This window comes from Aspergillus sclerotioniger, assembly GCF_003184525.1.
Source record: "Aspergillus sclerotioniger CBS 115572 chromosome Unknown BO94scaffold_7, whole genome shotgun sequence".
Lineage (NCBI taxonomy): Eukaryota > Fungi > Ascomycota > Eurotiomycetes > Eurotiales > Aspergillaceae > Aspergillus > Aspergillus sclerotioniger.
In genome coordinates this window covers 1,189,031-1,206,654 of record NW_020290997.1, presented here as the reverse complement: position 1 = coordinate 1,206,654, position 17,624 = coordinate 1,189,031, and the positions used below count along the sequence as shown (strand labels likewise).

General features: G+C 43.1%; 5 protein-coding genes across 5 annotated transcripts; 3 read left to right on the top strand and 2 right to left on the bottom strand.

Moving 5' to 3' along the window:
• The first annotated feature begins 3,798 nt into the window (after positions 1-3,798).
• BO94DRAFT_564425 (PX domain protein) lies at positions 3,799-7,090 on the top strand. The gene is made up of 2 exons (XM_025614416.1): positions 3,799-4,422; positions 4,473-7,090. The coding sequence occupies exons 1-2, from the start codon at positions 3,857-3,859 to the stop codon at positions 6,913-6,915; spliced, it is 3,009 nt and encodes a 1,002-aa protein (XP_025470123.1). The 5' UTR covers positions 3,799-3,856; the 3' UTR covers positions 6,916-7,090.
• Positions 7,091-7,206: 116 nt separating this feature from the next.
• Positions 7,207-8,155, top strand: BO94DRAFT_488093 (transcriptional coactivator p15/PC4 family protein). The gene is made up of 2 exons (XM_025609057.1): positions 7,207-7,591; positions 7,646-8,155. Exons 1-2 carry the CDS (start codon positions 7,310-7,312, stop codon positions 7,871-7,873), a joined length of 510 nt encoding a protein of 169 aa, XP_025470122.1. The 5' UTR covers positions 7,207-7,309; the 3' UTR covers positions 7,874-8,155.
• Positions 8,156-9,741: 1,586 nt separating this feature from the next.
• Positions 9,742-13,731, top strand: BO94DRAFT_372914 (uncharacterized protein). Its single transcript, XM_025607222.1, has 2 exons — positions 9,742-10,942; positions 11,002-13,731. Exons 1-2 carry the CDS (start codon positions 10,085-10,087, stop codon positions 13,486-13,488), a joined length of 3,345 nt encoding a protein of 1,114 aa, XP_025470121.1. The 5' UTR covers positions 9,742-10,084; the 3' UTR covers positions 13,489-13,731.
• On the bottom strand, positions 13,687-16,017 carry BO94DRAFT_616440 (putative C6 finger domain protein; the record flags this gene model as incomplete). Its single annotated transcript, XM_025616803.1, has 2 exons — positions 13,687-15,819; positions 15,910-16,017. 2 exons carry the CDS (start codon positions 16,015-16,017, stop codon positions 14,053-14,055), a joined length of 1,875 nt encoding a protein of 624 aa, XP_025470120.1. The 3' UTR covers positions 13,687-14,052.
• Positions 16,018-16,325: 308 nt separating this feature from the next.
• On the bottom strand, positions 16,326-17,593 carry BO94DRAFT_372936 (uncharacterized protein). Its single transcript, XM_025607223.1, has one exon. The coding sequence runs from the start codon at positions 17,273-17,275 to the stop codon at positions 16,466-16,468; it is 810 nt and encodes a 269-aa protein (XP_025470119.1). The 5' UTR covers positions 17,276-17,593; the 3' UTR covers positions 16,326-16,465.
• Positions 17,594-17,624: the final 31 nt, after the last annotated feature.

Below are 17,624 nucleotides of genomic sequence, written 5' to 3'. Positions count from 1 at the left end.
TTTTAGATTATTATTTAAAGAAGTACTTATCAGTAGATTATAATTATAAAAAGTTTAAAAATAAAGTATAGAGATTTACAGATTATTATATCTTCTTTATATTAAAATTAATTAATAGAATTTATTTTATAAGTACTTTAATTAATACTAGCTGTATATTATACAGGATAATTAATCAGAACTTTATAACTAAATATAAATTAAAGTATATATTAATTAAATTATAAATATTAAAAGATTTAAAAAAGAAAAGGTTTTTATAATTAAATTTATAAGAATATTTTTAAATATTAATGAAAATCTATAAAAATATATATATCTATATATCCTGCTATATATTTATAAGTATAATATTATACTAAGATTTCTATAAATAAAATATTAAGATATAGTACTCTGAGTCAAGGACTTAACTCTTTATATTTAAGATATAGAGATTAAGATTTAGTATAAATAAAAGTAGAACTAGATCTTAATATTCTATAAAATCTCTATTAATGTGTAGTATATATAGAAGAATAAAAAAAGATTTTGAAAAACTGTATATAATAAGTTTAGTAAATATAAATACGACTCTTTATAAATTTAATTAATTAAAAGACTTAGTAAAAATTCGGTATAAACTGTGTAAATCTTATTATAAATATCTTATCATTTTATTATGCAGATATTAATTATACTATTAAATTAATTGAAAATATAAAGAATAAAAAAAAGGAGATTTTCTGGAAGCCTCTGTATTTAATAAATTAATTAAAATACTTAATATTATAAAAAATCCTGATTAATTTATTAGAAAAGGGGTTTATATATATTAATAACTTTTTAATAATTATTTTTATATTATTTATTTTAAAGCTTAATAAAGGTGTTACGGACCCCTGCTAGTTAAAGCTACTAGTAAGGCGGACTCGTCAGGCAGAAGGCAACGTCCGGATGATCAGCAACTCTTATCAAGTAGAATCCTGATCTGAGTAACCGACACCTGGAACAGCTACGCATCACGTGACTATGAGCATATAGAATAATATATAAATAGATATATAGTATATAGTATATAATATATAGAAAGATATATAACTTGGTATATAAAGAATAGGATATATAAAGACACTCTTTCATATACTTAACTAGTTCTGTTCTTCGTGCTCAATCTTACTATCTTTAAGTAACCATAAGTTTAGAAGCTTAGTAATAATACTTATCTATACTTATTTATGGATAGCTGCACGGCACTATTCAGCCTTACTTCTCTTCTCTTATCCAAGACCAGTTATTCCTATATAGTTATCAGCCTGATACCTCCTCGATTTAGTTCAACGGTACGTATACCAGTGAAGCTAAGCTAACCGGGACAGGGAAGCGATCCTAGGGTTTGACAATAAGATTATAAATAAAGCTTACTTAAATTATTATTAATTCCAGACTAATCCTGATAAAATATTATAATTAATTATTTAGTAGATTTCTCTAAATCTTAAGATTATAAGAATATCATGATTATTATTAATTAGCTAATAAAAAAATTATTATTAAGACTATACTCAATATAGATATAAAAGACTTTATAAATATCTTTATTAGAGTTTTCTTACAGTTATTATAAAGTATCATAATGTCAAACCCTAGGATCGCTTCCCTTGTTCCTGTTAGCTTAGCTTCACTGGTATACGTACCATCAAACTTGGTCAAGGTAGTATCAGATTGATGACTATCTAAGGATAACTAATCTTGAACCAAGAAAGAGAAGTAAGGCTGAATAATGCCATGCAGCTATCCGTAAGTGAGTGCGGACAAGTATTGTCACTAAGCTTTCTAAACATATGGTTACTTAAAGACAGTGTTATCAAGCACAAAGAACAGAACTAGCTAAGTACATGAAAGAGTATCCTTATATCCTATCCTCCATATGGCATTGCCATGATATGTCATGCCACTGATATATTATCTCATGTCACTGCCATATCCTGTCATAACACCGACATGTTGTAGCGTGTCGGTGACATGTCCATCGTGGTCACGTGCTGTGTAACCGTTCCGGACGTCGGTTACTCGGATCAGGATTCTACTCGATAAGAGTCCTTGTCTTTCCGGACGTGGCCTTCTGCCTGACGAGTCCGCTTCACTAGTTGTTCAGCTAGCAGGGGTCCGTAACACATAATTTATAATCTTGAATCAAGATTTACAGTTTATAAGTAAACTCTAGACTATACTGTATAAGATCTTAAAGATTAAAAAACAGTTCTTTATAACTTATTATTTAAAAACAAATAATATTATAGAGTACTGTATTATAATTATTAAAATATTTTTACAGTATTTTATTAATTAATAATAAACTAATTAATAAAAATTATTACTTATAATTTAACTAGTTTTTAATAACTAAAATCTGCATTCATGGAGATTAACTTTTTTTTATAATATAAATTTTCTATAAAATTTTTAAATTTAATAATCAAAATTAATATCTTAAAAAAAATATTAAGTTAAAAATCTTTAAAAATAGATTAAAATTATTCTCAATAGGCCTCAGGGAGCTTGTAATATTACTAATTTAATAATAATAATTACTTAAAAAATACCAAAATAGTATATTAACTAATAATAAAACTTAGCACTCTTCTATAAAGTTAGTAATAAAATTTAATCAAATTTAAAGAATATTATTACTAACTATCTTAATAAAAAGTTAGACTGATATAATATAAAATTTATAATACTTAAATAAATCAGAATATATACTTATAAATTAAATATATTAATCAAAATTTATTTTATATTTTATATTAATTTACTTCAGTCTGCCGCCACAGACTCCTTACTAATATAAAATATTATTAACTAATAATTTAATATTATAGTCACTGAAAATAAGACTAGAATAAAAAGTTAAGAAGATTTTAAATAAAAAATATATCTTAAAAAAAGTACAGTTATAAAAAAAATATGTTTAATTAATTAAAAAGATTATACTATATCTATCTGGAAACTGGTTACAGAACTTAATAAAATAAAAGTTTATAATATCTAGTATAAACTTATTTATTCTTCTTTATTAATATTTATATTAGTCTTATCATATCAGGATTAAATAAAAGATAATTAAAAAGAGTTAGATTTTATTAGTTATCTAAAATTGAGATATTCTATATTCTGGCCTGTCTCGCCCCATAATTTTAAATTAATAATATCTAAAAAAAATATAGAAATTATTTAATAAAAAAAAGAAATTTAAAAAGCTTTTTAAAATTATAAAGAAACCAGCTGAAACATATAGAGACTTTTTAATACTGTATAGAAAGTCTTTAAAAAAGATTAGCTATAAGAAGAATTGTTTAACCTGTAGTTAGATAGCTCTCTAGAGAATTCAACTTCTACTTACCTTCACATACCTTGAGTGGTTCTTGGGCTCTTGAGCCCGTCACATTAACTACCTTGTCATCTATCTAGAAGCTTGATAGAGACCAATTCTTGGTATTTTTAAGCCTTTCTTTGCTCTGTAGAACAACCAGTTCTTGGATACAAAGAAGCGATTTAATGATTATAGAGATTGGATCATGGGATAGCCATCATGCTAGTAGAATACGTAGTAAGAGATTAAAAAATTATTATTCTGTGGATTACATGACTCTCTATTCCTTTTTCAGTAAAACGGGTCAGGTGACGGCGCTAGTCCCGTTTGAGCGACTAAAAGGGTGTAACTCTAAGATTACAGGGTGTGACTATAATGGGTTCCTTAACATAAGCCAAAGATAAGAGCACAACCAGTATCTACCAAATTCTTAGAATTGCGTCAAACAGTGCAACTATTCATAACCTCCAGCAATTGCGCTGCGGTCAATGCAACCATCTCATGAAGCCAGCCATGGATGAAGCTTCCGCCTGCGTCGCCGAATCATCACAGCCCAATGAATCTAAGAACACTGAAACTTCTCATACAAGCTCGCCGGTGAGCTGCGAGAACCAGGCCACAACGCACAGACCTGGTCTTGTACAATCAAAAGAAATTGTTGATTACACCCTGCAATTTTTGTCAACATCTAGCAATGAGGCTCTTCTGTGTGTCTTCGCATGTCTAATAGGCGCCACATTTGTCCTTTTTGGTAGACTTGGCTTGCTCCTGATTGGGATCACTAGTGGTGTCGTCTTGCACGCATCATGGGAAAGAGCCGATGCCGAATCTATCGACAGTCTTTTAAAAATAAGAGGTCCGAAGAGGAGGGAACTCGCACTGGATGTAGCCGGCAGACTTCTCAACTGGCCCGAACGCAAGGCTCATGGATTTGATGACGGACAAGATAGCTTTGAGCATGTCTCCCCCCAGGATACCTCCGTGGATCTTGATTATTCTACCTTTGGGCCCGAGACAGCAGCCGCCTTAAAATCAATGACTGATGCAGTAATGATGGATTATGTGAAGTAAGCTCTCGCCTTTTACGCTATTTCGTGAGCTTACCAGACCTCGAAAGCTCCTGGTCTAGATCTATATTGCCGCCCGAAACGACATTCCCTCTCTCCTGTCGGAAACTGTTAGTCGGCTTTATCTCATCCCTTTCATCGCACCTTTGTCGTAAACGCCCTGCCGACACTTTCCTGGAACTCCTCACTAATTCATCCTCCCTAATCGTTGTACTTCTGAATGAGCTGTCTGCGATATTCGGGTCCGTTGAGTCCTCCGATCCGCCAGAACAGGTTGTCTTGCGTTATCTAGAAACTTACCCGGAGAGTGGTCTGGCGAATATCTTAGCGAAAGAACAACAAAAGAAGAAACTCGATCTTATAGCAGCTGACATTCTGTCTAGCTTTCTGGACCCAGATGTCTATGGATGTCCGCTTATGAAAGACTTCATCCGCGAACTGTTGGCGAGTGTTCTATTCGAGTCGGCTATTTCTAGTCTTTCGAGACCTGAAATTATCAATGGGTGGATCATATACCTCCTCAGCGAAGGCAAGTCTGAAGTAATGACTGCAATAGATGCAGGCGTTGAAGGTGCCCAAAAACAAGTCGACACCGCAACTAGAAACCCCAGCAACGTAAACTATCCTTCGTCGAAGGCAGTGAATGATGCAATTTTGAAATCCAGGATCACTGGCGAAAACAGTCAACAAGGTTCCACAGATGTCGACAGGGCAACCGTGGAGGCCAAAAAAGAGGCCAAGCGTCTCAGTGATATGATTGCGGTGCATGAGTTGCGGAAGCAATACCTAGAGAAAGACACACAAGACAATATGCGAAAGGAGTTGGCTGATGGGGATCTTTGTGAAAATGGGCTGTCCGCAGACAACATAGGAGATGAGGTTCAGTTTGGCGAACAATCACGACATGTCGACACAGGCGAAAGGCGCGTTGGAGATAAGTCTGAGTCTCATCTGGAAGATACATTCGAGCTGTCTTCATCGTGGCATTTCAGGCATTCAGTCCCACCGAAAACGTTAGCGGAGCCATTGACCCTTTACCGTGCATCCATAACGGTAGAAGCCGATTCTGATGTCGCAGGGAAGGGGCTACTTCGCTCAAAACCGACTTCAAGTTATCTACTTCAGATCGAACCTGTATCATCGCGTTCTACTGGGTGGATGGTTTTTCGGAACTACAATGATTTTGAGTCCCTTCACGAAACCTTGGAGGCTATCTCGAGATTGCACAAAATCCGAGAATTTAAAGAGAACCATCAAATTGTACCCCTGTGGAAAGGCCAGACGAAATCGGATTTGGCTAAGAACCTGGAACGTTATCTCCAAGATGCTCTTTGCCACGAGTCTCTGGCAGAAAGTGAAAGGATGAAACGGTTTCTTGGGAAAGACGAACATCTCGGATCTGAATCCACCAAACCTCTCAGCAAAATTGGATTCCCTTTTCCGAGCCAAGTTGCGCTGGGGAATGTAGGCAAGGGGGGTTTAGGTGTGTTATCTAATGCGCCCAAGGGCGTATCAGAAGGTGGAAAGGCCGTCTTGGAAGGTGTGACAGGGGTGTTTGGCGGAGCCATCAGTAAAAGGCCATCGGTGGCAGATGACAAGGCTGCATCTCTGGATCCCCTCTCACATCAAAATGAGCTGAACGACCACGGCTCTGAGGGAGGGTTCGAGAGTTCTGCAAGAAATAGGAGTTCCATTGAGTTGCAACGACCTATCCAAGGCCCGCCTTTTTCATCGAAAATGATTGGCAAGCCCGGTCTACCTGCTGAAGAAACAGGTTTAGATGGAACTGATACAGGGGATCTTTCAGGGTTTATATCTGAAAGCTCAGTCCAGACTGTGGAACCAGAGCCTATGGTTTCTATACAGGGGTCTTTTCCTAGGCGCAATAACCCGACTGACCTACCGCACGCTTATACCGAAAAACAGGATGCTTCTCATACAGGCGGCAAAGGGCAGGCGCTAGGTGCTGGATCAAGTAACCCCAGGAGTCAAAGCAGCCCTATCACGCAGGAAGAGACACGTATAGCAGTGGAGCTCATGTTCGCGGTAATCAATGAACTATATACTTTGTCCTCGGCCTGGAACATACGTCGGACTCTACTGAATGCGGCCAAATCGTACATACTACGCCCCGGAAACCCTCATCTGGAAACGATCCGTGGACTGCTACAGGAATCAATGATTGAATCTCATATATCGGATGAGGCAATTGGGTTATATCTCAATAAATTGCGTGAAAATACTCTTCCGACAAAGACTGAATTAGAAAATTGGACGACTCCTCCAAATGATGCTGAAAAAGAACGCCTGAAAGAGACTGCTCGAAAAGTCTTCGTCCAAAAAGGCCTACCGCAGGCACTTACAAGCGTCATGGGGGCAAATGCCAGTAAGGAAGCTCTAGGGAAGGTCTTTGATTGTCTCCAGGTTGGGATTGTTGCTCGGGGTTTTGTATTTTCTCTCATGCTGCAGGCTCTTAAGGCAGCTATTCTCTAATATTGTATTGTGTCGAGAATACGGGTCGACACGGTTGAACACTATATCGGACGATATTGATTATGAACCACGATGTCATGAGCCAGCATATACATTGACATAGCCATCTCTATTTCCCCCCCTCCTCTTGCCATACCAATCATTTTTTGCCCTGTTATCTTCAATTTCTACCGAGGGTGAAGAAAGTGCTCTAGTTGAAATAAGATCCCTAGTTAGTGACGGCTGACCATATATCACGTGATATTGCGTACGATAGTCAATTTGACCTCGTAGTCAATGCCTTTGCAGTGGGGGCATTCCTATTACTTATTCCGGGAGAGGATTGATCAATAAAATACCTACACTCACTTCCTTCCATATCGTTGGCTCCTGTCCTTGGTCGTACATCCCAATCATGCCGCCCAGGACCAAAAAGCGCAGCCCTGACGCTGAGAGTGATCTCGTGATTGACAACAATCATTCATCGAAAAGGACAAAGACTAAGGCTCCCAAGGAATCTAAAGATTTACCCGTTGTTGAGCCATATGTCAGTGAGGGTAAAACTGACTCGAACGGAGACCGTTATTGGGAAATCTCAAAAGCACGCCGTGTGACCATTTCGTCTTTCCGAGGAAAGACCATGGTCAGTATAAGGGAATACTATGAGAAAGATGGCCAAGAGCTTCCAGGGAAGAAGGTAGGTGGCCTCCCCTCTTTAATAATTCTGTTTTCTGTCTCACTCTTTGCGCAGGGAATTGCTCTGCCGCTGGATCAGTTTTCCTCCCTCGTGAGCTTGCTACCAGACATTGAATCTGCTCTTCAAGAAAGCGGAGAGTCAATTCCTCGTCCAAGCTATGCCAGCGGCAGTAGAATGATTGTTGACAACGAAGGGGAAGATTGTGATTCAGGTGACCTTTTAGACGCAGGGAACTCTCGCAAAAACATCGAAGCGACAAGTGAGGACGATAGCGATGAGTAGGCATACCATCCAAACTGATGGCTTGGAATCTGGTGTCGTTCGCCCCAGATTGTTTTGAAACAGAGCAAGCAGAGAACTTTCTAAACGTCCGCAAATGTTCTGTTTTTCTAAAGCTGTCGCCTTGCCATTGAGTGACTATGCAAGTCGAAATGGAATTTCTATCCCCAAGTCTAGGAATCCGTGAGTAGAAATTGCATTCTGCTGTACCTTCTAAGCCTCCTAAGATACAATTAGCTAGCCTGCCCGCATTTTGGCCATATAACTTGTGCTATTCGAGATACTTCGTGTTGCTGTTAATTTTCCCTTGGACGTCTACAACCTTATGGCTGCTAGCATACATGAGTGAGTTTCGTGCAGCAACGAGTTTTGTAAGAAAACATATCAATACTTCTACTAGTAAGTACAGGTGCCTACTATCTTAAAGCTTGAGGGCAGACAGACAGTGTTCCCCATAATTTATATTCAACCAAGACAACACAGATTGGTTTACAGTATAGAGTTTTACAGTATAGAGTAAGGTCAAGTGGTTCCAGTAATTTCTTCAGTAAATTGCGTGGCAAATGAAGATATGAACTTTCTTGTCAGTAATTGATTAGCCATGAAGGTATAGATACTACAGATTGTACATCAATCATTTAGTAGGCTTGAAGTTGGTGAGGTATTGTATCTACGCTATTAAAGACCTTATTTTCTGGTTGACATAACTTGGCGGTGCTGTTATCGAGCTGGTGCTTTGAGTACTTGGTCATGCTAAGGTGGAGCCGCAGTTTCATCTTGACGCATTACTGTAAATACATGTACCCAAATATACAAGGATACAGTTACTCCGTACATACATAGCGTCACCTCATGATTGAGACAAATATATAAGATCAGCACTTCCATGTGTCCTGTTGATCGAAAATTACTTAGTCTCAGACATCTCAACTCGTTGTTAATTGCCCGAGAGGATCATGTCCGGTACCTTACAAAATGACAGGTTTCTTACCATCAGGTACTATAGTACTAGTCTTATCGAAAGTTTGGTGTCCAGCAAATCCATGACTGTCATATCAGACCAGAAAATGGAACACGGAATGCAATAACCCCCCTTCCCCCTTTTTCATCCATTTCTCTTCATATAACACTACATCTTAAATTGTATTATGCGTGGCACCTTAGTGCGTTATAATCTTCCTTGCAACTCTGACTGCTTATATTTCATGACTTTCTCAATCTGAATGTGATAATCAGGGGTCTGACCTGTCTTATCCTCCCTGTGATTTGATTGCTTATTGAAAAGAGTGCTGGTGGTATGTTCTACATATTTATCTTCGGGTTACTCTTAGGTGCTATACTCAAGGGAGCCAAAATGTTGTGCCTGTTAGCTACAATTATCTACAAGCTGCACCGTGGGCTCTGTCTTACCTGGCAGCTAACAAACCTATTTAGGATATTGAAAGTCCCCTCAAGTTCCGAGTCCGAGCTCAATCCCTACCTACCAAGTTTCCTATCATCAAACACCGTCCAGGAGAAAGCCCGCTAGGTGATTGAAATACTTTGCTTGTCAATTACCATCCTGCGTATACCATCTGCCTATCATGCACCAGGATTGAGACGATCTTTATGATTCTGCGTGGAAGGATGCACACTCCTTAATTTTAAGCTTGCTGTTTGCATCAACAATACACTATGCGCTAAAGAGAACACCTTTATTCGGAGAGTAGGAGAGCAAGAGAGCTGACAACAAGTTTGTGTGGACTATTCCAGGCTACGAAACCAACCGGAGCATAGCAACTCTCAGGGATTAAGGAGGATTTGTTCTTAGTCTAGCCACCTTCATCGATTCATCGGTGCTGCTCTGCGCAGTTACAACGAAGGCTTGTTACATCAAAACAGGCCCTTTGCTATTGCAATTTTTTTACAGAATCTCTTTCTCCGACTCGGTCACAGACAAAGTTACAAGACTGTTCTCGAAGCTTCGTATGATTGGTTCTGCCATTCTATAACCTGCTAAATCCTCGTGCGGTCACAGCGTCGCCGTATCTTGTCTGTGCATCCACCATTTCCTGGATTCTTTTGGCAAGGCTTCCTATTCCGTGGTCTTCTGCTCTCGCATGTCTCCTGGGAAACTAGTCTAAGCAGCACGCAATTATACACGGCTGGGGAAGCTGATTCTGGCTCACACCTGACAAACAAAGCTCACGTTTATCCATCAACGCACTACAGGCTATGTCCAAGTTAAAAGAATCAGACACCGCGGATTATATCTCCAGACTCGGTTCAGTAACACCGACAAGATCTTCCTTGTCGCAAGTCGGGAAGTCGCCAGGCAGAACAGATGGTAGCCATATCCGGGAGGGACTTGGCAGTTTGAATCGCTGGTCGCAATCAACTGCATCTAGCAAAAGTTCGACAGATTATTATCGTCAACTCGACGTTTCTCGAGCGTCTAGATCACCTTCCCCGTCCGCTGGTCATGGTGATCACAGTAACGATAATGAGGGCTTAAATTCTAAGAGTCGCATGACCCCAGAGACGAGATCCGAAATGCTCGATTATCCTCAGGAGCTGTCCACATTGAATAATGATGGCCAATTGTGCGGGCATAACCCTTTTCAACCATCGATTGCGTCAAGCCATGACCTTTTGTCACCCTTCTCAGTCGACGTAGCAGCAACAACATCACGGACGCATTCGGTATCTTCGGGAGTCGGTAGAATTCCTCACAATTTATTTAATAACCCCTGGATGAAAGAGCACGATTCTAGAACCGATGCTGCTCGGGAAACAGCTGGAGGTATTACCACTCGCCCCATCTTAGAGGCACACAGTCCACGCGCACAGGGCCCTGAGGCTTCTCTCGAAGAAAGTGGGCCAGACAATGGCCAGGAGAAGAGGAAGCGGGGCCAGTCACAAAAAGCAATGCTCTCGAAAGCGCTGCAGAAAGCGAACACGGCGGTTCTTCTAGATAACGCGGCAAATTTCGAAGGGGCCATGGAGGCTTATAATGATGCGTGTCAACTCCTACATTTGGTAATGCTGCGGAGTGATGGAGGAGAAGATGAGAAGCTAAAGCTCCAAGAAATAGTGAGTCTTCTAACTAATATCACGCTTCTTTGATTCCTAAGACTCAATGGTCTTTTTAGCGAGATACGTATATGATACGAGTCACTGAGCTACAACGGATGGACTTTTCCTTCCGCGATTTGGACAGTAAAGCCCTCCCTGAACGCCCGCCTAGCCAGGAATCGTATGGCGAATTATCTCATTCAAACCATGACGACAAGGCCGAATCATTATCCGGGGAGGAATCTGTCTCTTTGCACCGCAGTTCTCATGCTCGACCAGTTGATGTATTAGAAAGGCTAGCACCAGATTGGGATCACCCAGAACGTCAGTCACTATTGTCCTCGCCTCTAGGTGACGGTGCCCAGATTGCAGCCGAATCGTCCAATTTTAATAGTCACTCTCAGCCTGGATCATTCCGTCATATTTCAGGCAGTGAGTCCATGGGTGCTCTTGCATCCCCAGAATCTCTAATTTCAGGAGTGGATATCACATATGGTGCTGTCCAATCTGACCTGTCCTCATTGAGCAACCATGAGAGAGATGTTAATGAATCAACGTCCTGGCTCGACACTATTGATGAGTCTGGTGCATCTTCCCCGGCCTCTATGCACTCAGAAGCTTCATCAATATACTTGCGACGTAGGGGAAACTTTCATCCTAATTTTGGTCCTGAGGCCGAGTTTGATGCTGCCCTTGATGCTGCCGTGGAGGCTGCGTATGATGAAGGTCTAGAGCCAGCGATGGAGCTGGGAAATAGCCATGACAGCAATGAGATTGTGGCGAACGCTCGGAGGAACGTTGAAATGGCGAAGCAGAAAGTAAGGGAAGCCGAACGGGAGGCTCAGTTAACATTGGCACGTGGACAAGAAATGCGGCGTATACAAGAACAGACAGCGCTCGACAGTGTCAGTCGGCCTGAGACAGAATATCTTGATGAAGAAGCGGAAGAAGAGGAGCGCTTGCTAGAGGAAATGACTCGAGGCTATGTCATGGATGACTTTGAATTCGGTATACAGTCAAAGTCTGCTCTTCCCCGCCAGTCAGGTTCGAGCAGCCTTCCCGGCAAGATCTGGGAGAGCTTGAGTACCTCCAACACCATGACGGCTTCTGCAACTTTATCTTCCCTAACGGAGAATGGGATCCTGTGCCTAGCCGATGAAAAAGCCCCCGAGCCTAGCGGGTCACCCTTTTTAACATGTGACACTCTCTCGGTTTCGACGAAGCCAGCGCTTGGTCCGATATCAACGCCAAGTGTACGAGCACGAAGGTTGTCTAGTCAATATACTACGGAACTGAAGATCGAAACAAATGCGGACCCGCTAAGTCTCCGGCCTCCGCCAGTCCCGAAAGATGACACAGCGTCAAGCTCTTCTGGTTTCCATCAATCGAGCAGGACATCGGGTTCTGCTTCTGCTCTACGGTCAGCCAGCCACCCCAAAAAAAGGAATGTCTCAATTGGGTCGTTTAACGAGGATGCTTTGGGTAACGCGAGTCTGGAGCGGGTCTTTTATCACGACGATAGCGGCCATGGGCTGCCGAAACTTCCATCTCCGACCCAACCCATCGGTAAAGTGCCTTCAGCACCGGACAACCTGGGCAAGTTAAATACAGGCCAAGCATCTTTCCGGATGAGAAATGTATCAGTCTCGGGTCCGGAACCGTTCGCCGAGTCTCCAAATACTCCGTCGAGCAATGCGTTCCCTGGTTTTGATACCCACAAAGGACCGATGACTGCTTCGATACCGGTCATGCCTACACCAACCGCTAGTAATATATCTGCCAATGGCTTGCCCAGTGGAGGACTCAACTTATTTGATAGCCATATACATTCGCCCACTAGTCCTGGATCCCCTAACCTGATGGCAGCTGATGCTCCTCTTCCATTGGAACCATGTCCCGAATCGTTCCTCCTGCGGCCATTTTGGCTAATGCGATGTATTTATCAGACAATTTCCCACCCCCGTGGTGGCTATCTGTCGACGAAACTGTTTATCCCACGAGACGTGTGGCGCGTTAAGAATGTGAAGATCAAGGCAGTCGAAGAAAAAGTTTCGAATTGCGATTTACTAACAGCCGCATTACTGAAGCTGGCGAAGGTTGACACTTACGATGCTGATGCTGTTTTGGAGGAGATGCAATCCTTGGAGGGGGTTCTTGACCAGGTGCAGATGTCGCTGTCCAAGAAAATAGGTAGCGAGGTTGGAGTGCAGGGAGCGATGCCGCTCTTCAAATCCGCTCAAGCTTTTGATGACGCGGCAACTCTAGATGCACTGCCATCTAAGCCTTCCAATGGGCCGAGCAAATCTTATCTGACTTCCTGGCGCAAGCTACGTTCCAAGAATTCTGGGCTTAGTGCTACGGCCTCCTTCCCTACATCGAAGGATCCCGGTAAAGACAATTTGACAATCAATACCATCCCGATGACGTCTATACCGGCTTCACAGCCTTTGAGGCGTAGTGCGTCCCAGTTGCAATACAATGGGCCCAATAATTATATGGGAGCTCTAGCACGGCTTTGCGATGCGGCTCAAGTTTTGGGTAAGTGCAATCGATCCATACTTTGAAATCACTTCAGCAGAACTGATTTCATCTTTCCAGACCAAATTGCTCAACAGGTTGAAGATCCGGGCCTCAAGCACTCGTCCCCGACATTAGTGGGCCTGGAATTGAGCACTCGCCATGCTGCAGAGTTCTTCGGACTCTACGTGTGCCGGTTTGCTCTGAACGACATTGGCATGATGCTTGATAAATTCATAAAACGAGGCAGTGAGTGGGTACTGATATGACGACATAGTCTTCGCCATATATTTTACTTGGAATTTCCATTTCCCTTCTTGATAAAGTTAAATGGGGCAAGTTCTTTATACCTGTATCTGCTGGTTTACTCCTTATCTTCCATAGATGTTTGCAATAGACTTAGTTGCAGAGTCCTATTCTACTCTTACCCTTATTTTAGGAGAATGGTAAGCCATATGCATACCTCATTATCCCACGTCGATCTGGATCCACAATGCGCTACTGCATGCTGTGTCCTGTGTACGTGCAAAGAACAGACGGCGGACAACGCTCTTTTTGTGTGGTATCAACTAAGAATGTTTAGGGTTGGAAACCTTCAAGCCAAGTTCCCTTCAGGCTCGCCTGGCTGCAGACGCAAGGCATATCTGACGCCTCTTTTCTGCATCACGAATGATCTCAGCAGATAGTTTCAGGCTTGGTGCAAGCCGCGCATACCTGCCAACTTCTGTTATGACGCTGGAAATGATACCGTCCAATCGAATTGCAGGGGGTAACAGTGATGAGAGAGCAGGTGACATAGTTGCCCCCATTATCAATAACGTCTGTGAGACCATGGAAAGGGCCCCTTGCCACAGATACGGTAGGTGGCCTTCGCGATGACTGCTTATATGTTCGAGTTGGTTCAATGTCGCTTCCAAACACCGCAGGCAACAATCCTTTACCGTTGGGTCAGCACATGCATACTCGTTTTGAAAGACCGCCAAAATATAAGGCCGATAAATAATTGTACGGCAGGCGAAGTACCGGAGTCTTAGTACAGTCTGAATGGGGCATGAAGCTGGGGCCCCAGATAAAGGAAAGCGAACCGGTTGCGGAAGACCTTCATACCATTGAGAAAGCTGGAAATCCAGCTCTGCGGCGATAGGTCCGAGTGATGCCAGTGTCAGGATATTGTCCTTTTGGTAGATCATATGACTGACCCTGTTCAACAGCCTTCTTAAGGCAATTTCAGCCAAGAAATACCAGAGCTCATCATGACCGATCATCATGTCTACGACTTTGTCTCTTCTTTGTGTGCTGCCTTCGTCCTCTTCATCGTCCTCCTGTTCAAAGCCGCCCGGAAGATCGACAAGCTCTTCAAAATGCACAATCCCCGAATGTGGTAGGTCTAATTCCGCTAACAAATCGCTTTCAAACAAAAGAGTGTTCCAATACACTCTTGTGCCAAGTTCCTTCCATTGTGCTGGAACACGAGAGGGGTTCCCAAAAAGCAACTGCAACTTCATGCTAGCGTTGGACAGCAATGTCCAGGCCTCGAGGGGCCTGACCATGTAGAATAAATATGCAGATGCCAAGATGACGCATTGCGCTGCAAGCACAGAGTTGCGTGTCATAACAGCCGGCAGAAGGCACCAGGCTGCAGCGAAATATGGCTGCCCTGGTGGTTCCTTGTTTGGAGAAAGGCAGGATATACTTCCATATTGACTTGCACAACCCAATGCTAGAACCAACAGAACAACACAGCTTTCTGGTCCTTTCTGAAAATCCAGAGAAAGGGCCGTTTTGTAGTACCCCGGCCATGTCAGTGGATTAACGCAAGCGTACCACACGTTGACACGTTCGAAAAAGAATCGAGCGTGCGTGAATGCGTTTGATAGGTCTAAACCCACTGGGGTTTCGATCTTGAGCGGCTCACGAGCCATTTCCAGCTGTAGGAGGGTATGAGGATCATAGGGTACAGCGACCAGCTCTCGGATGAGAGGCCATTGCAGGAGGTGTAAAGCAGGGGTTGTGTGTACTCTAGGCATAGTTGAAATACTTGTTGGTGGGTTTGCCCATGAACCAAGCCCCACCGCGGTCGTCCTGGCAGGCAGGGCAGCAGGGTTGGACAGATTGGCTACAGCATCATCGCTACCGAGACGAGCATGGTTGGCAAACGTCGATGCATCCGACGACAGGGGAGAGTGGCCGGTGTGATCCGAAACTTTCGATTGGAGTAAGCCTTCTATTCTGTTCAGCTTCTCGATTATCAGCTTGTCGCCGGCGTCTAGCTTGATACCCGGCTCCCGATAGACACAGTCTGCATCCAGGTCTACACAGAGCTGGCATCTTGGACGGGCCCCGTTACATCTCGTTTTCCGTAGACGACAGATCTGGCACTGTCACAGTCCTCATTGTTTCAGCCAACAGAAGCGCATAGTCGCCGACATGGGATGAAAAGCAGAGGAGCGCGGGGACTATCAACATACTGCTATGGTGGCGCGCCTTCGGGGTAACTCAGTTGCTTCCGAGTTGGTACGCTTTTTTGCTAAGTTTGTGTCGAACATGACATCGCTGTCCATCTCCCGAGGAGACATGGTTCCCGCTACCGGAACATGCAGGGAAACAGAGCCTATCTAGACTGCGTATAGTCTCGGCAATGCGATGCCAGCAATCCTGATTGAGTCTCGTAGAGAGCCAAAGAAGAGGCGCCGTGCTCATGGCCTGAATGGACCGACCAGGTTTCAGAGACGGAGAGGAGATCGTGTATCATCCCTCACCTGAGTGCGTGGAGATATAATTATGGTTGTACGAACGAGAGAAGGATGTGCACAGAAATGCGGGGGAGAAGTTCCTTACCTACTTCGGCACGGACACTATTAGCCGGTCCGGGGGTAGTAGTGAGTAGTTGGCCAAACCATGAGCTGGCTAGGCCTCTATTGTAACATTCATCGTGATAGTACATGAAACTTTCTTCCGATTGACTCCTCACTTCACCATCTGAATTAATGTACATATAAAAGTCAAAAAATGTGGGCCCCACGTCTACATATCTCGCCGAGATTCAACAGCTCGGGCCCCAGCTAAGCCTGAGCCTGCGCGACTGTTCTTCTTGTCGGTGGTGCTCTGTCCATAATCACTTCCTAGTGTGTTGTAGCTGCTACTAGCTGTATCATATTGGCTAGCGGGAGCGTCTTGATCACCGCTAACATCGTTCTTGGACGCTGTAGCTGAAGAATGGGGGCCGTTGTTACCATAGTTGCCGATTTCAGCATGGGGGTCGAAGGTTTTGGTAGTAGTCGGACCGGCACTGCCAGAAATAGGGATAACACCTGCAATACCGTTGACCTTCTCTCCCGTGACATCATTATCTTGAGTTCCTTCAATTGGCCCCTCTTTCTCCTTGGTTGCATCAGGCCTGTTGTCACGACCGCCCCCTATACGAGCGCCAGTTTTGTCTTTAGCATGGCTCGGCTGGGATTCGGCGGTCGTAGTAGACACTGTATCATGGGTGCCATGGGACGAATTGGCAGAGCCCGGTATGCCGTGTTGTGACTCGCAGGAGGGCGAGAAACTTTGAGAGTATTGTGCACCTATGTCGCGGGGGGCTTGTCCATGCCTCCCCGTGTTTGTAGGGGTTTGGCTGCAGGAAGCAGTCGACGAGATATCAGAAGTACGGCCATGCCGATCATCACCAATGCCACGATCGACAGTGTCGGCGATGTTGCCGGTTTTGTTTTCAGAGTTGTAGGAGTCGATACTGCGGTGGGAGTCCGAAGCACTTGTGCCAAAGGTATGCTCCGTTGCTTCAACGTTGTAGGAAGGATCATCGATGGGGTCCATGATATTGGTCATTTTGAAGAGCTAAATTCAAAATTGTCTTTGTGCTTTGCGTTTTGACTGAATGCAATTATATGTATAGGACGTTCCGAGTCAGATCGGGAAAATAAGAAACCTCAAGCTAGACGACTATAGAATGCCTAGCGATATCATCGTGAAGAAGAGCGCTTAAGTATACAGCCAACCCTGTGAGGAGTGGGGATGACGTAGATGTAGACACTAGACCGGCTACACCGGCATATGTTGATGATCGCTGGCCTTTCAGGGACAATGACGTATGTGCGAGACAGTAAACGATAAGTACTGGGGATTGGGTAGATGTCTACATAGTACGACAGACAACAAACTACTGCTCACCGCTTCG

Coding starts and splice junctions, on each gene's coding strand:
- BO94DRAFT_564425 (XM_025614416.1), top strand. CDS start 3,857: ATGAAGCCAGCCATGGATGAAGCTTCCGCCTGCGTCGCCGAATCATCA. Junction 4,423..4,472: donor GTAATGATGGATTATGTGAA/GTAAGCTCTCGC, acceptor AGACCTCGAAAG/CTCCTGGTCTAGATCTATAT.
- BO94DRAFT_488093 (XM_025609057.1), top strand. CDS start 7,310: ATGCCGCCCAGGACCAAAAAGCGCAGCCCTGACGCTGAGAGTGATCTC. Junction 7,592..7,645: donor AAGAGCTTCCAGGGAAGAAG/GTAGGTGGCCTC, acceptor CTCTTTGCGCAG/GGAATTGCTCTGCCGCTGGA.
- BO94DRAFT_372914 (XM_025607222.1), top strand. CDS start 10,085: ATGTCCAAGTTAAAAGAATCAGACACCGCGGATTATATCTCCAGACTC. Junction 10,943..11,001: donor AGCTAAAGCTCCAAGAAATA/GTGAGTCTTCTA, acceptor TGGTCTTTTTAG/CGAGATACGTATATGATACG.
- BO94DRAFT_372936 (XM_025607223.1), bottom strand. CDS start 17,275: ATGACCAATATCATGGACCCCATCGATGATCCTTCCTACAACGTTGAA.